Raw genomic sequence first — 21,972 nt, 5'->3', positions numbered from 1 at the left:
GTGGGCTGAAGCCAGTGAGTGAGCACACACGGGCAGAGGTGCCCCGAGTCCACGGGAGAAAAGCCCGACTCGGGGCCGGCGGAACGGGCACTGACACCATCCCCGCCTGCTGCTTCCTTCAGCGTTGGCCGGCCGGCGGCAGAAGCACAGCAGTGCTAGCAACCCCTGGATGGACACAGCCAAGCCACTCTGGAGGGTGCAGGAGGAAGGGGGGTTCCCACACGGCCTCTCCCACTCCAGGCTCCTACTGTAGCCTCCAGAACAGACCACCTGAGGAAGGGGCTTCAAAGACCACTGAACCTGACATTTCTCATGAGGGTAAACTGAGGCCCAGAGAAAGCGACTTGCCTCTGACCCCATGGAATGTAAGAGGCAGAGGGGCAGGTCCTGTCTGCCCCACTCCTGGCTGACCACAGCCACAGGCCCACAGATCCACTTTCCCGCCACGGGGAGCAGCTCTGGTCAGGGCAGGCCCCTGGGCTCTACCTGCAGTGCCCCTGCACCGCCTGGCTACAGAAGCCACAATGCAAATGCAGCCAGGAGAGCGTGGCATGCGTGAAACACAGGACAGATGCCGCAACTTCCTGACCTCCCATACCCCTCAGGACACCCGCCCTGATCCTGCTGCAGCTTTCTGGCCCAAACCTCTCTTACACACACACACAAACATGGGGCGGGGGTGGTCGGGGGCTGAGCTCTTCAGTCTGAACCACCCTGATGCTAACTCTGCCATGGGCAAACTTCACGGTCAGGCAGTGGGGGGGGCAGCTCCAGAGGATCCTGCAAGCCAGGTCAGCTGCCCCCCAGAGACCCCTGGGAATCCATCCCCAGGCCAGGTTTCTAGAGATGAGTCCTAGGTCCTTCCTGAAGCTTGGCAAAGGGAAGCAGCACCCGTCCCCCAAGGCCTGGACACTGGTGCTGGGGCTGAACCATGAGGTTCCATGCAGGACCTCGGCCTCCTCCGCCTCAGTGTGGGCCACGCGGTCCTGGCTGCCCTCCTTAGCAGCCAGCTAAGGCCCGAGGCAGGCAGACCAGAATGCAAACACTGCTTAGGGGCCAGCGCCATGGCGCAGTAGGTTAATCCTCTGCCTGCAGCACTGGCATCCCATATGGGTGCTGGTTCTAGTTCCGGCTGCTCCTCTTCTAATCCAGCTCTCTGCTGTGGCCTAGGAAAGCATTAGAAGATGGCCCAAGTCCTTGGGCCCTTGCAGCCACGTGGGAGACTGGGAAGAAGCTCCTGGCTCCTGGCTTTGGATCCGTGCAGCTCTGGCCACTGTGGCCATCTGGGGAGTGAACCAGCAGATGGAAGATCTCTCTCTCTCTGTCTCTCCCTCTCACAATCTATAACTCTACCTCTCAAATAAATAAAATCTTTAAAAAAAAAAAAAAAAAGAAAACACTGCTTAGCCTCCAGCCTTCCAGGTGCAGCCCCCCATAAACACCCGGCATCCTAGAGGGGTTCCTGAAATCGGGCCGGGGCAGGTGCGTGGGGGCCCTGCACCACAGCCACTTAGTGAGCACACGCAGGGACACGGTCTCTCCTCTGCCTCTCGGTGTCTGGCTTTTTGCGTGTGCTCTACACAGTTTCCGGCAGGGACTGGGTGGGGTCCTCACCACCACGGCCCCCCGAGGACGAGTCTGGGAAAGGAACACACGCAGCTGACTGTCTAGGCTGGGCTGGGCCTCTCTCTGCACTCCCTGCTTTCCAGAGCTGAGCGAAAGATCACGTGGACGGCTTTGTTGCATTTTAAAGAACACCCTGCAGGATTCATTGAAATCCTGCCCCACCGGTTCACATCCAGGAAGGGTTTTTTCCCTGCAGGAACACACAGGTACACAAAGATGTTTCTGGGGGCAGAGTCCGCAATTGTGGGGAAGGCAGACTGTGACGTGCAGAGGCAAGCTGCGGGACCACCAGACTGCGGGAGAGGACGGTGGGTCCCAGAGCCCCCTGCAAGGATGCAGATGCCGGGGACTGGGGAGGCAGAGTCGCCTTCCTCTCTTCTTCTTTGCTTTAAGCCCACACCCCCATAATAGACACCTATTTTCTAGCAAAAGCGACATCTGAACAAGCAATGGTTCACTTGGGAAGAAAGCTCTGGTGGTGGTAATGCCATGTACTCAGTACCACGGACCCACAGGCCTAGGAATGACTACGATGGCACATTTCACATCATGGGTGTTTTTAAAAATACATTCAGAAAGGCACACCGGGCTCACCAGAGATGGAGCTGGTCCTAGGATGCACTGGAGCATAAAGCAGGAGGCTGGAACATCTCGTAGGGTCAGAGTGAAGAAAGGACAGGGCGTGTGCAAGGACACGGGGACACTGGGGACACGGGGGACAGCGCCTTGCAGCCAAAGCTGGAGCAAGCTGAGCAATCAGTACTGCATTACACCTGACTCGGGGGCTAAAACCTGGGACGGTGGAGTCACGCACAGCCAGCGAGTCCTCGCGGGCAGCAAGCTGCCAGGCCCCGCCCCCTCCAGTCTCATTTCCTCCTAGCCCTGCAGGTGGGGATGCTGGGTGGGAAGATGTCCTTGGCAGCAGCAGGGGGACAGGTGGCCGGCACTCAGTGAGCCATCTTCTCTGCCCTAAGCCTTGGTCTGACTCCTAGTCCAGCCCTCCTCTCACTCCTGGGGAGCCTGCTGTAGGCTCACAAGGGAGCAAGCCTGCCCCGCCCTCTGCCGGGTCTGCACCTGCTTGGGATCAGCCACCGCTGAGGGCGAGAGGTGGAAACATCGCCTGACTTTTCCTTCTTCCACCCCGGTGGCCGTGTCTATGCCTCTGGGAACTTGGCCCTTCCACCTGTGTGCCAGCAAGTGGCTGTGAGCTTCTCCTTGTTTGAAAGGCGGGGACTGAGGCTCAGGGAGGCTGAGAGCCCAGGCACCCAGGAGGAGGAGAAAGGTAGGGTGACAGCCGGGCCTTGCAGTCAGGCCTGAGGGGGAAGGGGCACCTGGCTCTGGGGTCCTGGGCGAGTTACTGCACGCCCCACGGAGCCCGTTTCCACGACCGGGATGCAGTGGAAGAAGGACCTGCTGATGGGGTGTGGGGACAACGGCACATGACCACGCATCCGGGTACTCAGCACCACTCCCCAGATGGGACCCATCTGTCAGCTTCCGAGCAGGCAGCCTGCAAGCCTCCCCAGGCTCCTTCCCGAGGTGACCCGACAGCACCACGGCACAGGTGGGTGATGGTCCTTTGGGACTGGGGCACCTACAGCGGCCTCTCCTGCAGGACTTAACACTGGAAGGCAGAGCCGAGAGGAACCTCCCACCATCCGCTAAGGACCCGGCCCACGGCTACAGCGTCACCATGAACTTCCCCCATTCAACAGATAAACACCATCCATATTGGGACCTATCTCAATCATGTGATTGTCCTACCAGGCCCAATATCCGAGAGCGACATTGCCGCAGACAGCCAGAGCAGTAAGGTTCCTGTCTTGAGGAGCTCACATTGCAATGGGAGAGCAGAGCAGATACAATGAGCAAGCTCAACACCTCCAGAAAGCATTCAATGTCATTGGGAAAGTAAACCAAGGTGCCCTGGTAGAGAATGAAGAGTGGGGGTGACCGTCCCTCAGATCAACAGGGAAGCCTGCCTGGAGGAGGTGGCCATGGATCTGACACTAAGCAGGATGTTCACCGATGAGTCATGGAGAGAGGACCCCAGGAGGGTGTGGGGAGGAAGTGCAAGGGCGGGGACCAGAGGGAGCAGAGAAGGGGTGAGCGAGCCGCTGCAGAGGCTAAACCCTGTGAGGCCCCTGGTGCTCGCTCAGAGGGGAACGGGAAGGAGAATGGTAACACCTGATCACGTCCTGAAGGGGGCCTGCAGCTGCTCGGGGAGACGGAACGAGCTGGGAGCGCACGAAGCAGGGAGCCCAGCAAGTGGCTGCTGCCAGGGTGTGAGGGGACAGCCCGGACCACTGTGTTGGTGCTGGTGCAGAAGGAGGTGGGCAGGCATGCAGCGTGTCTGGTGGGGAGCCCACAGGGCCTGCACAAGTAAGGCAAGGCAGTGGGCAGGGAGGACCATGGTCTGGGGCCTGAGCCGCGGGCTGGGTAATGGGGTCATTTCCCGAGGCAGGGAAGGAAGCGTGCGTGTGTGCTGTATGTGTGTGTGTGTGTGTGTGTAGAACCGGAGCCCTGCCTGAGCCGGTTTCTGAGCTGCCTCGCTGCCTCCAAGAGGGGAGATCCCCGGGCGGCTGAGGACGCTCCTGCTGCCTTGCCCTGACCTCAGGGCTGTCCACTCAGACTTCTCCACATGGAGACACATCCTGGCTCCCGGCCTCCCTCTGGCTGCCGGACCCCACTGCCTGCTCCCTCGGACCACCTAGCTCTGTTGTGCTGCACGTGACTTGGTGATTCCAACATCCCCTGACTCAGCATCCGCTGTACCCCTGGGCCCGGCTGGAAGTCCCTGGTCCCAGCTGCCACCGCAGAGCCCCCAAGGCCAAAGCAGCCCCCACAGCCAGCCTCCTTGTTGCTGGCTTCTGCTCCAGAACTCTGCTCTCTCTCAAAGACGGGCATGGATGGAGCTGGGTCTCCTGCACGTTTTACATCCGGAGCGAAAACTCCTGAGGAGCAGAGCCATCAGCGGAAAGATGTCTTAGGACGAGAAAGCAAGCTTGGGGCCCAGCCTGCCTGGTCTGAACCTCAGACCTGTCGCTGTCCCCAGCTCTGTGACAGTGGGAGGAGGACACAGACGGGGCTGTGAGAAGGCGTTTTCTGTCTCTGGAATCGCGGGGCAGGCAGGGAGGAGGTGAGGTGGGATCGGGCTGGGGGACCAGACGGACTGCTCGGTTCTTCCCAGTCTTTGAGTCCACGGTTACAGATCTGTAACCGGGAACTTGCCACTGCGTGGTCAGAACTCCTTCTTGCACGGCGGAAAGCAGGCAGGCAGGCAGCGGGGTGGGGAGGCAGAGAGGACGGGGGGGGGGGGGGGGGCTACACAGGCCCGGGCGGGCGGGAGGCAGCTGATTGCTAACGGTCAGGGAACCTGTCTCACTGGGCATGGGCTTCCTGCAACCTTCACGCTGGCCCACCCTTTGGCCTGCTCCTTAACACCAGACAGGAGAGTCCCTGGGCAGGTGCAGGGTGCCAAGTGCTCTGGGGGCTCTGTCTCCCTGTGCAGCCCCCACCCCATGACAAGAACCTTTTATGCTGGGGTCATTTCCTGCCCGGGAATCTCTCCCAGAGAAAATTCCCAAGTATGCAAATAGCTCCATAAATAATACTAACCGCTGCATTCAACCTAATAGCCGACATCTGCAATCAACCCCAGCCTAGTAACCCCATCATACGCACTCAATAAAACACTGGTAATGACTAACATAACATAAAACAGGACAACGCGCTGGTTAGCAGGCCAGACGACAAGAGCAAAACATGAAGTTATTATTCAGTGGTTTAAATCAAGGCCGACCCACAGAAGTGTAACGCAAGGCACACACGTACATTTTAATGTTTGAGCTGCCCTGTTTTAAACAGTTAAAAAGGAGGGGGCAGGTGGCCGGCACGTGGCACACTGGGTCAAGCCACTGCTTGTGGTGCCAGCATCCGGGATCAGAGAGCAGCTCTGAGAGCCGGCTGCTCTGCTCCCAATCCAGCTCCCTGCTAATGTGCCTGTGTGCTTGGGCCCCGGCCACCCATGTGGGAGATCTGGATGGAGTTCAAGGCTCCTGGCTTTGGTCTGGCCCAGCCCTGGCTATTTTTGTGATTATCTGGGGGAGTGAACCAGTGGGTGAAAGATCTCTCTCTCTCTCTCTCTCCCCCTCTCTCTATGTTGCTCTGCCTTTCAAATAAATAAATAAATATTTTTTAAGCTTTTAAAAAATCCAGATATATAGAAAAATAATTTAATTTTATTTAGCCCCACATCCAAAACATTACTTTCAACGTATACTAAGGACAGAAGCCATTCACGGGGTTGTTTTCCATTCTTGTCCTGCACCAGGTCTTCAGAGCTGGAACATCTCCCAGCCACGTCTGGCATTAGAGCAGGTCTCAGTTTATCAGCCCCACTGAGCTGAGCTCACAGCAATTTCAAAAAGATGTCTGTGCTAAGCCAGAAGACAGACTAGAACACCAGAATCTCAGTGATCCGGGGTTTTCTCCGAGTGCTGGGAACGTGTGCGGGATTCCCCCAGTGTCCGCCTATCAGGAACTCACGTTACTTTTCACACCACAGTCAGGCCAATCCTTCCGATTTCCCAGCAGACGGAGCAGAGTGACGACCTGACCAGGTGAAGCACGCCTGTCGTGTTCGGAGCTGCTGACACTCCGGGCACCTGGCACCGAACCCTGGTTAGCCGGGTGGGAGGTGGGCAGGAGAGATGGCAGAACAAAGCGAGGCAAACGATAGCCCGTAAACTAAACTCTCACTCCGACTTCCAAGTCCACACTGACTGGATGCGCCACTACGTTTTTTAAATTTACATAAATATTTTAAATGTTTACTTATTTATTTGAAAGGCAGAGAGAGAGGAGAGAGAGACAGAGAGAGAGAGAGAGAGGTCTTGCATCTGCTGGTTCACTCCCCAAATGCACCCAACAGCTGGGGCTGGGCCAGGTGGAAGTCAAGAGCCTGGAACTGAAGCCGGGGCTCCCACGTGGGTGGCAGGGACCCCGCCACGTGAGCCATCACTGCTGCCGCCCACGGGGTGCATCAGCAGGGAGCTGGACTCAGAAGAGGAGCTGGGTTGCAAACCCATGCATCCCAATACTGGGCACGGGTATCCCGAGTGGCATCTTAACTACCGCACCCAACAACTCACCCCAGCTGCACGACTCAAAGAAAGTTACTTAACCATGCTGTGCCGTAATTTCCTTGTCAAAAATGCCAAGTGGTAGTAAGAGTTACGTAGAGTGTTGCAAGAAGCGAGATTATCTGGGCAAAGCGTCTGACACAGCTTCCAGGAAGGCTGGCTGCTCTCAGCTGAACGCATAGTGGCCAGTCTGCCCCGCTGTCTCCGGCCTGGGCACGCGCTCATCCGGCTGTGCCCTCCCCCACAGTGCACACCCCTTGGTCTTAGCCATGGTGAAGCTGGCCCTCGGAGGTCCCTGTGCCTTGCCCTCATGCCCTGGCCCCCGCCCGTGTCCAGCCTGCGTACCTGCACCACCTCGGGCCTCACGCTGAAGATGTAGAGCCAGTCACTGAAGCGGGGGTAGCTGTTGAGCTCCAAGGTCCTCTCGCTGGGAGCCACGCTGAGCTTGCACTGCCGCTGTTTGCAGATGTACCGGACCAGCTTGGCCTGCAGGACACACGGGAGAGGAGAGCCACCCTCAGTCACAGCACAAGCACGCGGGCTACAGGCACAGGCAACTGATGAGAGAAGGCTCCTGCAGGACTCCGTGCCTCAGGACAGCAGGAATCGGGCGAGGGGCGGGGGAGGATTGGGGAGACAGCAGGCAAGGAGCCCGGGGGCCACCCGGCACCCCAGCCGGCTGACTCCGTCTCAGCCTCAGGACCAGGATGATCCTCAGACAGCAAGGGACAAGCCTGGTCGGGACGGAGAGCTGGGCTAACACACGAAGACCTTGCTGCTGCGGCCGGGCAGCTGGTGATGCTACCATGGAGGACCTGGGGGCCTGGGCAGGGTGGGCAGCCGTCCACCTGGGATGCTTCCAGCCTAGGTTCTGACGGTCTGGGGTGGGCCAGCTCTGGACCTTGGACAAGTCACTCAGCCCCCTGCAGAGGCTTCAGTTCCCGCCTCCAGAAAGTGGTGATGTTAACAGAAGCCCCTTCTCAGGGAGGGCGAGAAAAACACAGCACTCAGCAGCCTGGCCCACGGCGAGCTCCCACAGCGCTGGCCAAGAGGGCCGGGCCGTCGCGCGATGCCAAGCGTTCTGGATTCAGGTCCCTGCGCTGGCTCTAGGGATCCCCACCCGGAATGACAACGCTGACTTCAGACTCTCAAAAGGCCAGAACTTTAGACAAGGCCGGACGGCCTGAAGTAGGTCAGCGCATTCTTCTGACAAATTTGGGCTCAGACCAGGTGCCCAACGTGGCGCTGAGAGTCGCGGTGGGGGTGGGGGCAAGACAAGGAGGGCGCAGTCTGGGGCTGATTGAAAAGAGAGATGCACCCCCGCTGGAGGTGGGCTGAGCAGGCTGCAAGCAACAGGAAGGAGCAGCACCACCTGGTGAGAAGCAGGGGCCCCTCTGGCTGGGCTGAGATCACGCAACCCAGGACCAGGGACAGCTTTGCAATGTGGGGCAGAAATCTAGTGACCTCCCACTGGGGTCTCCCATGCTGCCCTCAATCGCACTGGGGAACAACTGCACCGAGGGTCCTGTTGCTGGGGTTTCGCTGGTTCCCTTCCTTTCCTCCGCAGGTATCAGGGTATTTCTCTAAAGCGCAGGCACTCTTGCTAACACAGTCACAATTCCAACATCAAAATACACTTAAAATTTTAAATATCCAGAAAGACTCCTGATTTCCAATCAGAGCAGGAGCTAAGAACCATGCTGGGGCCATGGCAGTCTAGGGAAGCCTACAGTCTCTCTCCAGAACAAGGCTTTTGTATGCAGAAAATAAAACACAGCTTCCCAGAGACATCAATGATATTTAAATGCATTGACTGTAATACTACTTAACATTGTAACAGTAATAAACCCTTCTTTATAAAGTGTTAAATAATAGCAAGCATTGCGGCTAATAACTAACCTAACTTCCAAGTTGGAACAGCTTGTAAAAGCTACAGAGCCCCAGGCTTGCACAAGCAGGCGTCGCCTCCCCAGAACTCCCGCAGATGCTGCAACTTGAGGTCTTCATGTTGCTGCTTGGGGGACGAAGGAAGGAGACCTGATCTAACCACGGCACCTGCCAAGTGCGGCCAGCGGCAGGCCTTTGGGTGGCTAGTTCTTGCCAGAGGTTTGATGATCTGAGTTCCAGTTCGGCCCAGGTTCTGTGCTCCTTCCTGCCCCCACACCCACATGAGCAGCCTCCGCCAGTACAGCCTCCAACCATGAGCTGAGACAAAGCATCTCCTTCCCAAAGAAGCTCCCTTGGGCATTTTAAAGTAAGGAAAAGCAGATGCATATCAGCATGAGAGGAAAACAGCTGTGATTCCCACTGGAGGCCGAGTCCCTGGTCTTTGCAAAGGTGCATGTGCCTGCTGCCTACGACCCAGATGAACCACACGCTGAATTCCAGCTAAGGTGAAGGAAACTACAGGCGGCCAGAGGGACGTGAGTGTGAACAGAGTCTCTCAATGAGTGTGAACCGAGACCCACAGTGAGTGTGAACAGAGACCCAGGTGTGTGTGAACCGAGACCCACAGTGAGTGTGAACAGAGACCCACGGTGAGTGTGAACCGAGACCCACGGTGAGTGTGAACCGAGACCCAGGGTGAGTGTGAACAGAGACCCACAGTGAGTGTGAACCGAGACCCAGGTGTGTGTGAACCGAGACCCACAGTGAGTGTGAACCGAGACCCAGGGTGTGTGTGAACCGAGACCCACAGTGAGTGTGAACCAAGACCCACGGTGAGTGTGAACCGAGACCCAGGGTGTGTGTGAACCGAGACCCAGGGTGTGTGTGAACCGAGACCCACGGTGAGTGTGAACCGAGACCCACAATGACGACCGAGCCTGCTTCCGTGTAGCCCTTCGGAAGCCTTCCCCAGAAGCTAGTTTGGTCCCAGGCCAACCACAAGTTGACAGAGCCAGATTCTGCCTGCCCATGGTTACTGGCCCACTCGAGTGGTCCCCAATCCCATGGGTCTTGCTGACTCAGGGTTGCCAGGGGGCTCGAAGGAAAGTGGGGATGCATGCAAGAGATGCAACACAGAGCCAGAATCAAAACTCTCCCACGCACTTGCAGGGTTTGGGGAATCAGTGACACAGAGGCCAACCCAGGTGCAGACCTGTGCCATGCGTCCCCGCTGCACCCATGGCAGGTAGTGCTAATCAACCAACCACACACTCTGTGAGGCTCACTACTCTGCAGCCTTTGGCTGTCCTATCGTGGAACCTAGGCATGCAGCTCACAAACACAAAGACACAAGTGCCACTTTGACCCTACAGATTCAAGTAGAGACACACACGTCCTCCACCCAGGCTCACCCCTCTGATACCGCCTGCCCCTGACCAAGGTGTGACCAGAGGCGCATTTCCAAATCAGCCCCAACCTGCTCTTCCGGGCTCACTTCCAGTCCACTCTGCTCCTGGTGCTGCCCTGCCCCCCAGGCGCACCCGTGACCAGCTCTTTCCTGGGCCCTTCTGTAGCTCCCCATCCCAGCCCCGTAAACCATGGGTTCCAGCCCAGAAGGCCCTCGCTCCACCCGACTCCCCAGGCCAAGCCAGACCGCCCCTTGTCTATTCTGAGCACACAGTTTGCAACAGAGGGCCACAGGGGGCTTTGCACTCGAGGAGAGAACTTATGAGTGGCTCTCATCCAACAGATGGGAGACCCCGCGCCTGGGACAGGCTTCCCAGCTGAACAGAAGTGGGTTCACATCTCCTTACTAGTTGTACTGGCAAGGAAGTTCATGTGCTTTTCCGAGGCTCAGGTCACTCACCTGTAAGACAGGAAGGACTTGCTCCCACAGAGCCACAGCATGGAAGCCCCCGACAACAGGACAAGCTCCCCTGTTACAGCACCTCGGGGAAGGGGCTACGCTCCCCTCATTCAGTACTGTCCCACAGACCCACCACTGCACGTGGCGCAGGACCCGCTCGGAACTGCCCCTCCCCCCCACTGTTTCTCACGGTCACTCCCTCCTTCCATCAAACCACAGCTTCAAAGGGCTGACCAAAGACAGGACAATCAATGAAACAGCTATGTAAATTCAAAGCCACTCTTTTCCACAACCACAGAGGAGGCTGGGCTCTCGGCACTAACAGCAGCAGCAATAAAGGCCACCCGTTGGGGCTGGCACTGTGGTGTAGTAGGTAAAGCTGCTGCCTGCAATGCCGACATCCCATCTGGGTGCCGGTTAGAGCCCCGGATGCTCCACTTCCCATCCAGCTCTCTGCCATGGCCAGGGAAAGCACTGGAAGATGGCCCAAGTCCCTGGGCTCCTGCAACCATGTGGGAGACCCAGAAAAAGCTCCTGGCTCTGGATCACTGCAGCTCCGGCCATTGCGGCCATCTGGGGAGTGAACCACTAGATGGAAGACCTCTCTCTCTCTGCCTCAGCCTCTCTGTAACTCTGCCTTTCAAATAAAATACATAAATCTTAAAAAAAAAAAAAAACACAACAGTAAATTGTCCTGGAAGCACTGACAGACAGACATTAAAAAAAAAAAAAAAATAGACCGCCTGTCACTGGCTCGAGGACTACCCCCCTGGGAGCAACTCATCACACTTCCTTTCTGCCCAAGACTTGGGCCAGTGCAGAGCAACACAGACAGCCAACCTAGCCTTGGCCTGGGCCTGGGCCAGCATCTCGGAGTCTCCACTTCAGCCCCTCCGACCTGTCCAGCCCTCACTGGCCTTGAGGCACTCGTCCCTCCACCAGGCAGGCTCGTCTTAGTGCCCACTGGGTCTGCACAGCTCAGCTTGGACACCCCCTCCTCCGAGAGGCTTTCCCCAGCCTGTGGCCTCTGGCTCAGACCTGATACTACACTAGTCTTTTTTTTTTTTTTTTAAGATTTATTTATTTATTTGAAAGGCAGAGTTACAGAGAGAGAAAGAGAGAGAGAGAGAGAGAGAGAGAGAGAGAGAGAGAGAGAGGTCTTTCATCCGCTGGTTCACTTCCCAAACGGTCACAATGGCTGGGGCTGGGCCATGCTGCAGCCAGGAGCCAGGAGCTTTTTTCCATGTCTCCCATGTGAGTGCAGGGGCCCAAACACTTGGGCCATCTTCTGCTGCTTTCCCAGGTGCATTAGCAGGGAGCTAGATGGGAAGAGGGGCAGCAGGGACTTGAACCAGCACCCGTATCGGATGCCCGCACTGTAGGCAGCGGTTTAATGGGCTGTGCCACGGCGCCGGCCCCTATGCTTGTCATTTTTAACTTTTCTACTTCCTCCTTTACTATAAACCCCGTGAGGCCAGGGTCCCAGTCTGTGTGCACAGTGTGGGGTTTTTCAAACCTTTGTTCATGGAAGGACAAACACACACACAATACACTCTGTATCCAGGAAAGGCACAGGCATCTCTCGGGGTGGGGGTGGAAAACACACCCCAGCGGGGCAAGTGCTGAGTCAGCAGCCGAGCGCTGCTGGAGAGCCACGCCACGCCGCCCGCGGCAGCACTGCCAGCGCCCAAGTGCTGGGGGCACAACCCCCAAAGCATGCAGCCAGGGCCAGGGCAGCCGGAGCCAGCCGGCACCCCGGGGCCTGTCGGGAGGCCTGGGAGCCGCCGGCAGATGTGGTTCTGCGAGGAGTACAGCTTCTCTCATCCAGGACGCGAGAGGCCCCGGAGGGCAGCGGCTCCCGTCACCGCCAAAGAAAGCTGCTCTCGCTTTTCAGAAAGTGGGTTGCAGTCACAGAAGCCCCAGGGGCTACTTTCCCAGACAAACCGCAGCAGGGCTGCCAGCTCAGCCCCGAGGGCCTGGAAGGGGACCTCTCCTATTAGTGGTGTCATTTTCTCTTAACCACAAAAACCACAAGATACAAATTTTCCGGAATAGGAAAGCACCTGGGGTTTCCGAGATGGGAGCAGCAGCAGAGGGAAAGAGCCACCAGGATGCCGGCCACAGGGGAGGGCCCTGGGCAGAACTCCAGCCCTGGGTGTGCCCCACCACTCCTGGACAGAGTCTGCTTTCCCGAAGGGGCAAAAAGGCATCGAGTCAGCCCCAGAAACACTGCACACTCACTCCCTGTCCCAGGCTGAAAGACCCAGGCTCCGCCCCGGCTCTTACATTTAAGATCAAAGCACAGCAGGGAAGCCCTAGGCTGCAATGCCCACAGCCCATATGAGTGTGGCTCAAGTCCTGGTTGCTCCACTCTCCATCCAGCTCTCTGCTAATGCCCCTGGGAAAGCAGCAGAAGATGGCCCAAGTCCTTGGGCCCCTGCACCCACACGGGAGACCCAGATAAAGCTCTTGGCTTCTTCCTGACTCAGAGTTGGCAGTTGCGGCCATTTGGGGGAGTGAACTAGCGGATGGAAGGTCTCTGTCTACCTTTCAAATAAATTAATTAAAAATATATATACATGTAAAAGTCAAGGATCAAGATCAAGGATTCTGGGGAAATCACCATGCAGCACCAAGGAAAGTGGCATCAACTCCAGGAATGTGGCCTGCCCAGGTGTGCACTGGACACACTGACCAAGTTCAAATGCTGAAGTCCAAAGCCTGACCCAGACCCAGGCCTCCCAAAAGGAGGCTGCCACAAGCATTGCTTCAATGGCGGTGAGGCTTATCAACATTCCTGAAGGGCACGGGGCTGGCAGAGCAGACACTGGGCAGGGCACACACGTCTGGTCACAGAAGCACATGCCACTGACAGACACAGCAGGTGGCTCCCAGAACCCCAAGGTCCACCAGGAACATGAAACCTTGCATAGCAGCACTGCTCATAGCTTCCAGGTGCACAGGCCACACCCTCCCCTGGGGAAGGCCCTCTCCCTGTCACTCTTACTTTACCTGCACCCAAACCTGTTTCCCCATAGGTGGCACCCATTGATGCTAGGGCCACCCAAGGCAACCACACGCCAGGATGACAGAGACAGCAGGCCCTTCTGCGGGCACAGTGGAGCTACCATGGGAGCTGTTTTGCTTCCCCAAGCCAGCTCAAATGGTTGTCCAAGCAAAAGCTTCTCACAGAGGTCCCCAGGGTGGCTGGGCTGTGGCCAGCCATTGTGACGGACTAGCCGGGCAGCGCAGGGGTAGGGGCTGGGCAGACACCCTACCCACGTGCACTGCAAGCCAACGCCTCCTGTTTACCACCAGCACCTGTTCTGACAGGCCAGGGCCAATGCCCACCGGGAGTTAACCGTTCCACTCCTGGCAGGAAGCATCGGCTTGGCAGGTGCCACCACCTCGTTTATTTCCTTACAGTCCCCCACCCACAAGGTAGAGAAGGCAGCACAGGCTGCACGGCACGCAGAGAAATCACTGCAGCCAGCGCACAGTCCCACGTGCAGAACACCTGACGGGCCCACTACACGCACCCCTGTCAGGACCACTCCTGCTCAGCCCACAAGGGCGCCTGGGGGAGGAGGACGAAGACTGGCGGGTGCCATCTGGACTACATCTTACCCAAGCTTTTTTGCACTTTCGCAGAGAACCTGTTTCCAGAACACTGAAAACAAAGTCAGCTATGCAAACCAAGTCAGCTCCACCCCTAAAACTGCAGGGCTTCAAGTGGGGAGTCCCTTCTGCGGGTGACTCCCAAATCCATGAGCGGGGCTACGCAAGCGGCCAGGTGCCACGGCATTTGTTACCCTCATGCTGGCCTGACGTGGGCCACTGCAGGACCTTCAATGGGGCCCACGTCTTCATATCTCAAAAGCAGGCCAGGAGGTTAAGTGTATGGGGACAGATGGAGCACATGTTGACTTATAAATGGACAAATGAACCCAAGCACAGAGCGAGATGGACTGCAGACCCCATGAGGAGCACAGGCTCCCCGATTATGGAAACCACGTCTATGACTATCAACTTGCTAGTTCTAATTTCCCCCATTTGTTCCGGTCACCTGCTCTCCTGGGATTCTCAATGCGAATTCCAGGAGGCAGGGATTACAGTCAGTGCCAGACAGCACAAGGGTGGCATCCTAATCATCACACAACCCCAAAGCTGGCTCTGTCTGTGAACCTGCTGTGGCACAGCGGGTTAGACCACTGTCTACAGTGCAGCCATCCCATAGGGGCACTGGTTCGAGTCCCAGCTGCTCCTCTTCTCATCCAGCTCCCTGCTAATGTGTCTGGGAAAGCAGTGGAAGACAGCCCAAGTGCTTGGGTCCCTGCATCCACATGGGAGACAAGCATGAAGCTTCTTGGTTCTCGGCTTCAAGGTTCTTGGCTTTGGCTTGGCATAGCCCTGGCTGTTGCGGCCATTTAGGGAGTGAACCAGTGGTTGGAAGATTGATATCTCTCTGACTCCCTCTCTCCCCCCATAACTCTGACTTCCAAATGAATAAATAAATCTTTCAAAAAACAAAAGGCAGGAAATATTCACACTCAAACAAAGTTCAGCCACAAGGAACAGAGAACATTCTAGACCCTTCTAGACTTCTGGTGGGAAGTACCACCACGTACTCAACATCAAACATAGAGCCAGCAGGTCCTGAGCACCTGGCAGGGCTCATCCGCAAGATACAGGGTGCCCGCCCAGCCTCAGTATGGGACAAATCACTGCTTATCAGAGTCACCCACAAACAGCAAAACCATGTGCTAAACCCACGACACTTACATTGTATTCTGGAACTCTCGTCTTACAAATGAGGCACCTCCTCGAACCCACAAGGGTAAAGAAGGGCTCACTCCCATGCTCTGTCTTGTGTCTTCTCCCCAAATAACGGCTCCTGCTACCTACTCCCCTTAACCTATCGAGGTTGCCCTGACTGTACCAGGAGGATGGCAGTAGACAGGGCCTCTCTCTTCCTCTCTCTTCCTCTCTCTCTGAGTAGGGCCTCCTTCTCCTTCTCTCTGACTTATTTGAAAGGCAGAGTCACAAAAAGAGAGAGGGAGAGAGAAAGGTCTTCCATCCACTGGTTCACTCCCTAGATGGCTGCAACAGCAGGAGCTGGGTCAGGCCAAAGCCAGGAGCCAGGAGCTTCTTCCAGGTCTCCCACATGGGTGGCAGGGTCCCAGGCACTTGGGCCATCTTCCGCTGCTTTTCCCAGGTGCGTTAGGAGGGAGCAGAATTGGAAGTGGAGCAGCTGGGACTCAGACAGACATCCATCAGGGATGTTGGCATCCTGGGCGGCAGCTTTACCTGCTACACACAGCGTCAGCCCTAAGGGCCCACATCTCTTTAAGACCCAAAGCCAGTAACGTCCACACCGTCCCAGGCAACGAATCCTGTGAATACAGCCACAGGCTTCCCCACGCCCTCCAAGTGTGCCGAGCCACAACAACCCATCCTCGGGCTACCTGGCATCCCTGGCTCCAACCAGAACTCAGTGTAGGAAAACGAGCCACACCCTGCCCTGTTCCCAGGGCCACCACTTTCAAGAAGGTCCAGCAGGCTTTGCAGTGTTGATGAAGCACCTGGACGGCCACCCCACTCACCCATCCACTTCCTCCTGGCTGTGTAGCCTTGCCGCTGGCAGGTACTCAGGGACCAGCCCTCGCTCACCAACACCCCTGCGACACTGGCTCCTTTCTCCTAGAGAGACAGCACTAGACTTTTTGTTTCTTAAGATTTATTTATTTTATTTATTTGAAAGGCTGACCGCATGCAGAGAGAGCTAGAGATAACTCCCCAAATGGCTGCAACAGCAGGAGCTGGGCCAGGCCAAAACCAGGAGCCAGGAGCTTCATCTGGGTCTCCTATGTAGGTGCAGGGGCCCAAGCACGTGGGCCATCCTCCACTGCTTTCCCAAGTGTATTAGCAGGGAACTAGATCGGAAGTGCAGCAGCCAGGACTCAATTGCTGCTCTGTTACGGGATGCCGCCTCACAGGTTACACCACAATACCTGCCCACAGCTGGACTCTAAGTGGATGCCCACAGCAGTCCCTGTGAGGGCAACCCCCTATCTAGGCCATCCCAAACTTCAGGCAGTCCCCAAAGGTCTCCTGCCTCCGTGCAGCCCGCCCTCCATGGCCCCCATGGCTGCCCTTCCTGCCCCAGTCCTGGCTCCTTTGCGCCAGCCTCGGGCCGTTCCCCTTCTCCGCCGCCTCCCTGAGGCTACAGTGTGCTTCTAGCGACTTGCTGCCAAGCCGGCCAGCTCAGCGGTCAGGCCTGGCTGTCACGGTCGGCTTGTTGCAAAATCATTTCTGAGAATGTATGGAGGCCTCGCTGACAGCTCCGTGCACAGGCACAGGCTGACCTGGCACGCAGCTCCGGGGCGGCAAGGGGAGGGCGGACAATAGCAGGCAGGGGCAGTGAGAGAGAGCGAGCTCCAGGGCCAACAGGGCCAGGGCAGGAGAAAGTGCAGGTGACCTTAATCCCGCGCCGGGCGTTTTGCAATGCCAGCCCTCAGCGCTGCCAGCCGAGCGTATTTGTCGCAGACGACCTCCCCGCCAGGCTCCCGCCAGCCATCCTGCCTTGACGTCAAACTTGGAGTCGGGGAACTTCAAACACAAACAAACAAGTCTGCCCCAGACCGCAAGCGGAGCCGTTCCCAAGGAGGCCAGGGCTGAGAGCAGCCGCAGCTGCGAACTAGGGCTGCTTCCCCTGCCTTCGGCTCCACCGCAGCCGCCACCTCCAGGGACCTGACACACCAGGCTGCGGATGGGAGGTGCAGCACCGGCGGGGACCCAACAAGCCCAGTCCCCAGCCCTAGCCCAGAGTGCAGTGGCTGCTGAGGGGCTGGCACGGCAGTGGGTGTGGGAGACAAGGGAGCAACAACACATCACACATTCTGACCCCCCGAGGACCATGCCCGAGCCATGGGAGGAGAGTGGGGCAAGGGTGTGATGCGGGTTGGACGTGCTCACGGAGCTACCTGGGACACAGAGAGCTGGCAGCCGGGCCAAGGCGGGCAGCCCAGGACCGCACGCTTCTCAGTGACACCTGCTGACCCATCTCACAGCCCACTGAGGTCGTGATGTTCAGCAGGACTTTCGGGGGGGAGGCATCTCCCCGAACTCAGTGTCCTGTCCCAGCTTCCGCCTGGGCAGCAGGGTGAACGTAGAAAACTATACTCTTCACAAAGGAAGCCTGACCCTGCCAATCAGCGGGTGACCCGTCTCCCGTCCGTCCTTCTACAACCCTTCAACACCCCGGGACTTCTCAGGACCAGTTGTCCTTGGGGGTTTGGGGGACTGCAAGAAACCTCTTCATCTCCTGGCTGCCCTGGCCAAAGTGAACGCACAAGAGCAAGTGGAGCAGAGTCTCTAACCATCACGAAGTCATTCAACAAACAGTGAAGAAACTACTATGCATCATGTTAGCACCAAGGACACAGTCATAGCAATGTGGGGGTGACAGATGTGGCCACAGACACACCTGCCTGGGGATGGCCAGAGGCACAGACAATGGGTATGCCCACCCGCCCGGTGTACCTAACACAGTGGCCCCACTGCTGGGAGCTTTTGCTGGGAACCTGAGGGCAGAGCTGGCCCAGGGGTTGCAGCCCCAGGTATGCTACTGCCCACAAGCCAGATCCTTCATGAACACATCCAAGTTCCAACACTCCACAGCTCGTCTGAAGTTCAGCAGGCCCCTGGGGCAGAGCCATGCAGCAGCTCTACCCTTCAACCCCTCAATTATGACAGGCAACACTGGAGAACCCTGATACTACATACTGGGACGGCCCTGGTTGTGAATTACCAGAGGCCACACCCAGTGACAAAGGTGGATGTCTGCCAATGGGCCCACCCCCTTACCTGGCTCCTTAAGACCTGACCCTGGAAGGCAGCGGAAGGGCGGAATGGGGGAAGGTGAGGCGCTTACACTGTGAGCTGCGTGCACCTGCTGGACGTACTGTCAGATGCTGCCGGAGAAAAGGGTACGTGCATAAGTATGTATCTGAAAGGCGGAGAGACAGAGAGACCTGCCACTCACTGGCTCGCTCTCCAAAAGGCCCACAACAGCTGCAGCTGGGCCAGGCTGAAGCCAGGAGCCTGGAACTCCAGCCGGTCTCCCATGTGGGTGCAGGAGCCATCTTCCGCTGCCTTCCCAGGCACACTAACAGAGAGCTGGATTGGCAGCAGAGCAGTCGGGACTTGAACTGGTGTTCACATGGGACACTGGGCTTGCAGACTGGCTTAACCTGCCGTACCACAGCGCAGGACCCAGAAACAGGCTTTGACTTTGCCCAGGAACCTGCGCCTCCATGGAGAAGGAAAAAGCACTGCACAGAGGCCAAAGGTCAAGCGCAGATGAGTGCCTTGGATGAGAGGGACCAGGCAATGGCAAACTCCCCTGGGACGATGATGGGTGCCAGGACCTCCTGCCAAGCACCTCCCTAATATCCACTTCTGTCCTCACTTACGGAACCCAGTCTCATGTGGGGTTCATACTGTATCTGGTGATGAACTGGAATGAGCCTGCGGTTCTCAGCTTGCCTTCACATGACAGCCCCAGGGGCCCCGCCCTGCAGATGCTGACGTGGCTGACCTGGGATGACCCAGCCCTGGGCCACACGGAAGGCTTCTGGCCGGTGAGACGAGTGTGGGATGGCCTCTGGGGAACCCCCTGGCTGCTCTGAAGAGGGGCAGGCTGCAGCAGCTGTCTCGCAACCATCAGAATGGCCAAGAGTGCCGTCATGACCCAGGGGCTGGGCCAGCACACCTAACTCCAGCCTTCTCAAGGTCGCACAAACCCAAGGGCCCACCAAGTCCCCTCCCTGTCACCTGCAGCCAGAAGCAGCCCTCCCTAAACAGCGGGGAAGCCTGCACTGTTTCAAGCCTCCTCCTGAGGCTCCCAGAAAACCGAGCCGAAACGGGAGGTATCACCTCCTTCTCCTCTGGAGCCGGGTGCCCTCCAAAAGTCCTTCTAAGTTTCAACGAGCAGCTAGTGTGTTAGGGAATCCAATTTATCAATCTTTATTTTTTTGAGTATGCACATTTCATTTCCTATCTAAGAAATCGTTGTCAATTCCCCATTCACAAAGATACTCTCCGAAATTCTAGACATTTTAGAGTTTTACCTTCTTTGTTTAGGTCCATGATGTACTCTGAATTGATATTTGTATTATAGGACTGTTTTTATCACAACTGTGTATTTTTTTAAAACTGGGTATCCCTATGGGTCAGGCACCACGCAAAGCATTCTATGTAGATTATCTCATCAAATGCATCAACCCTCTGACAGGTAGGATTTAATCCCATTTTAGAGATGAGAAAACTAAGGATAGAGAGTCACAAAGACTTGTACAGCTGTCACTCAGGGGACTGGCTGCAGGACCTCCCCCCACCCCCGTGGACACCAAAGTCTGCACCTGCACGAGTCCTTTCTGTCCAGCAGTGTCATACGTGGCTGTGACCTGCTCACGCCTTCCTGTGTGCTTTAACTCATCTCCAGATGACTCATAGTATCGAACGCAACATAAACACTGCACGAGCAGCTGTGATTCCGACTGCTTAGGAAATGACAAGACAAAGGAAGCTTGTACATGTTCAATATGGTGCAGCTTTTTTGATCCATGGTTGGGAGCCTGCAGATAGGAAACCCACAGAACCCTGGGCCGACTGGACTTGAGAAGCACACCTGGAGCATCTTCGAGTCCACTCCGTGGCCAGGTGCTCTTCCCCACTGGGCAGTGACTGACGGGCTAAAGACAGCTGTAAGGTATCTCACACCCCTCCAAGCTACAGGTCTAACAGAGTGCAGAGCGCGCAGCCCAGCCACTCTGCCAGAGGCCACATGGAGTGCTCCTGAGCCCGGGGTAGAGGGCGGGCAGCGCAGCTCAGCTCAGCTTCTGGCGGGGCTCACTGAGCGCCAGGTGTTTGAGTGGAGCCTTCTGAGAGCCCCGGATCAGGACAGTAGCGCCCTGTGGAGCGCACTCTGTGGGGTGGAATGGCTGGGAATCCCCGAAATGATTCAACCGGTTGGGCAGGGCAGGATGCACAGGCAGGGTGCTCTAGGCAGGCGTGGCATGAGCATAGACCAGAGCTGTAGAACATCTTTTTTTTTAAAGGGGACAGAGAATAGCTGGGGACTAGAGGGGATGGGGAGGGGCAGGAGAACATAGCCAGGGCCCAGGGCCAGCTCATGCAGGTCCTGCAAAGTTCCAGGAGGTCGCTCGCTGCAGGGCATCTGTACTCAATCTTGCAGGCTTGGGGAGGGAAGGGAAGGCAGAAACGTGATCGGATCTGCAGTTCCAAGTGATTGACGTTTTGGAAACCATGTGGAGGACAGATTGAAGAGGGTGTGGGGAGACAGGAAAATCAATTAAGAAGCCATGGCAATTCAGCAAACGCTGAGAACAAAAGGTAATGCAGTCAGTGGCAGTGTGGGTGGAAAGGAAGGAGTGGATTCAAGAACTGTTTTATTAGCATTTCTGCAAGAAAGCCAAGACTTCCCTTCTCGCCTGGCCGGGGCATAGCTAGCATACCAGCAGCCTGGAATGCAGGAAGCTGAAGGGCTGGGTCTCTGCAGCGCATTTCAGCCAATTGAGCACAGCCCGCTGGTGGTTCGATTTTCTAGAATGTGGCACTTCGTGGGGCAGGAGGCCTTGGGCCGAAGGTCAACTGTCGCCTGGGTGCTGCACCTGCCCTGCTTCCCAGGCAGAGGGGAGCCCCGCATTTGCCAACAGCCAAAGCTGCTGCTCCGACAGCTCTATCTCCAGCCCTTCCCACCACCCTGTAGGTGCATCAGACAGAAACAGGGGAGAGGCAGCCCTGGCCAGAGTGGCTGGACCCGGCCTGGGGATTCTGCTTCTGTCCACCCCTCTCTACCCCAGATGAAAGGGAAAGGCCATGGGGATTAGAGTTAGGGGAACCCCAGTTCAAATCTCACAACCACCTCCTACCAGCTGAGGAGCCATAGAGCACCGGGGGAAGCTCTCTGAGCCTAGTTCCTCTGCTACAGATGGGATGTGGGGTTGAGCCGCAGAAGCTCCGGGGGCAGACAAAATGCTGCAGCGAGCGCCCAGTGGTCAGTGTCCTGCAGGCGGGCACCCAGCAAACACTTGCTCCCCTCTTCCTTCTCTCAGGCCTGAATCATGGGAAAGGTCCCGCCTTTGACGGCAGGCGGGGAACAGGTGATTTGCAGTGGGGTAGGGGGCTCCTGAGTGGACGTGCCAATCTGCAGGGTCCTCATGGACACAGGGAGATCAGTACCCACCCTAACCCTAACCCACTCACTGTCCTCAGGGGCCCCGGGCAGCACCTCTGACAGCAAATGACTGAGCAGAGGCCCACAGGAGCATAGCGACCCACTGCTGGCACAGCTGCCTGTTCTCGCCGGGAGGCACACCCAAACGCCACGACCATGGGCCTGACGGACACTTGGTCACGGTCACA

General features: G+C 57.1%; 1 protein-coding gene across 2 annotated transcripts in view; it reads right to left on the bottom strand.

Moving 5' to 3' along the window:
* The window catches only part of KSR1 (kinase suppressor of ras 1), a 154,318-nt gene that overhangs the window by 57,010 nt on the left and 75,336 nt on the right, over positions 1 to 21,972 (bottom strand). For both annotated transcript variants that reach the window (XM_062216229.1, XM_062216228.1), the window contains exon 2: positions 7,116 to 7,256. In XM_062216229.1, coding sequence (XP_062072213.1) covers positions 7,116 to 7,256 — 141 coding nt within the window. The remainder of the gene's footprint in view (positions 1 to 7,115; positions 7,257 to 21,972) is intronic.

Source organism: Lepus europaeus, chromosome 18 (genome assembly GCF_033115175.1).
Source record: "Lepus europaeus isolate LE1 chromosome 18, mLepTim1.pri, whole genome shotgun sequence".
Classification (NCBI taxonomy): domain Eukaryota; kingdom Metazoa; phylum Chordata; class Mammalia; order Lagomorpha; family Leporidae; genus Lepus; species Lepus europaeus.
Note: the sequence above shows the minus strand (reverse complement) of the source record. Positions and strands in the feature narration are given on the sequence as shown.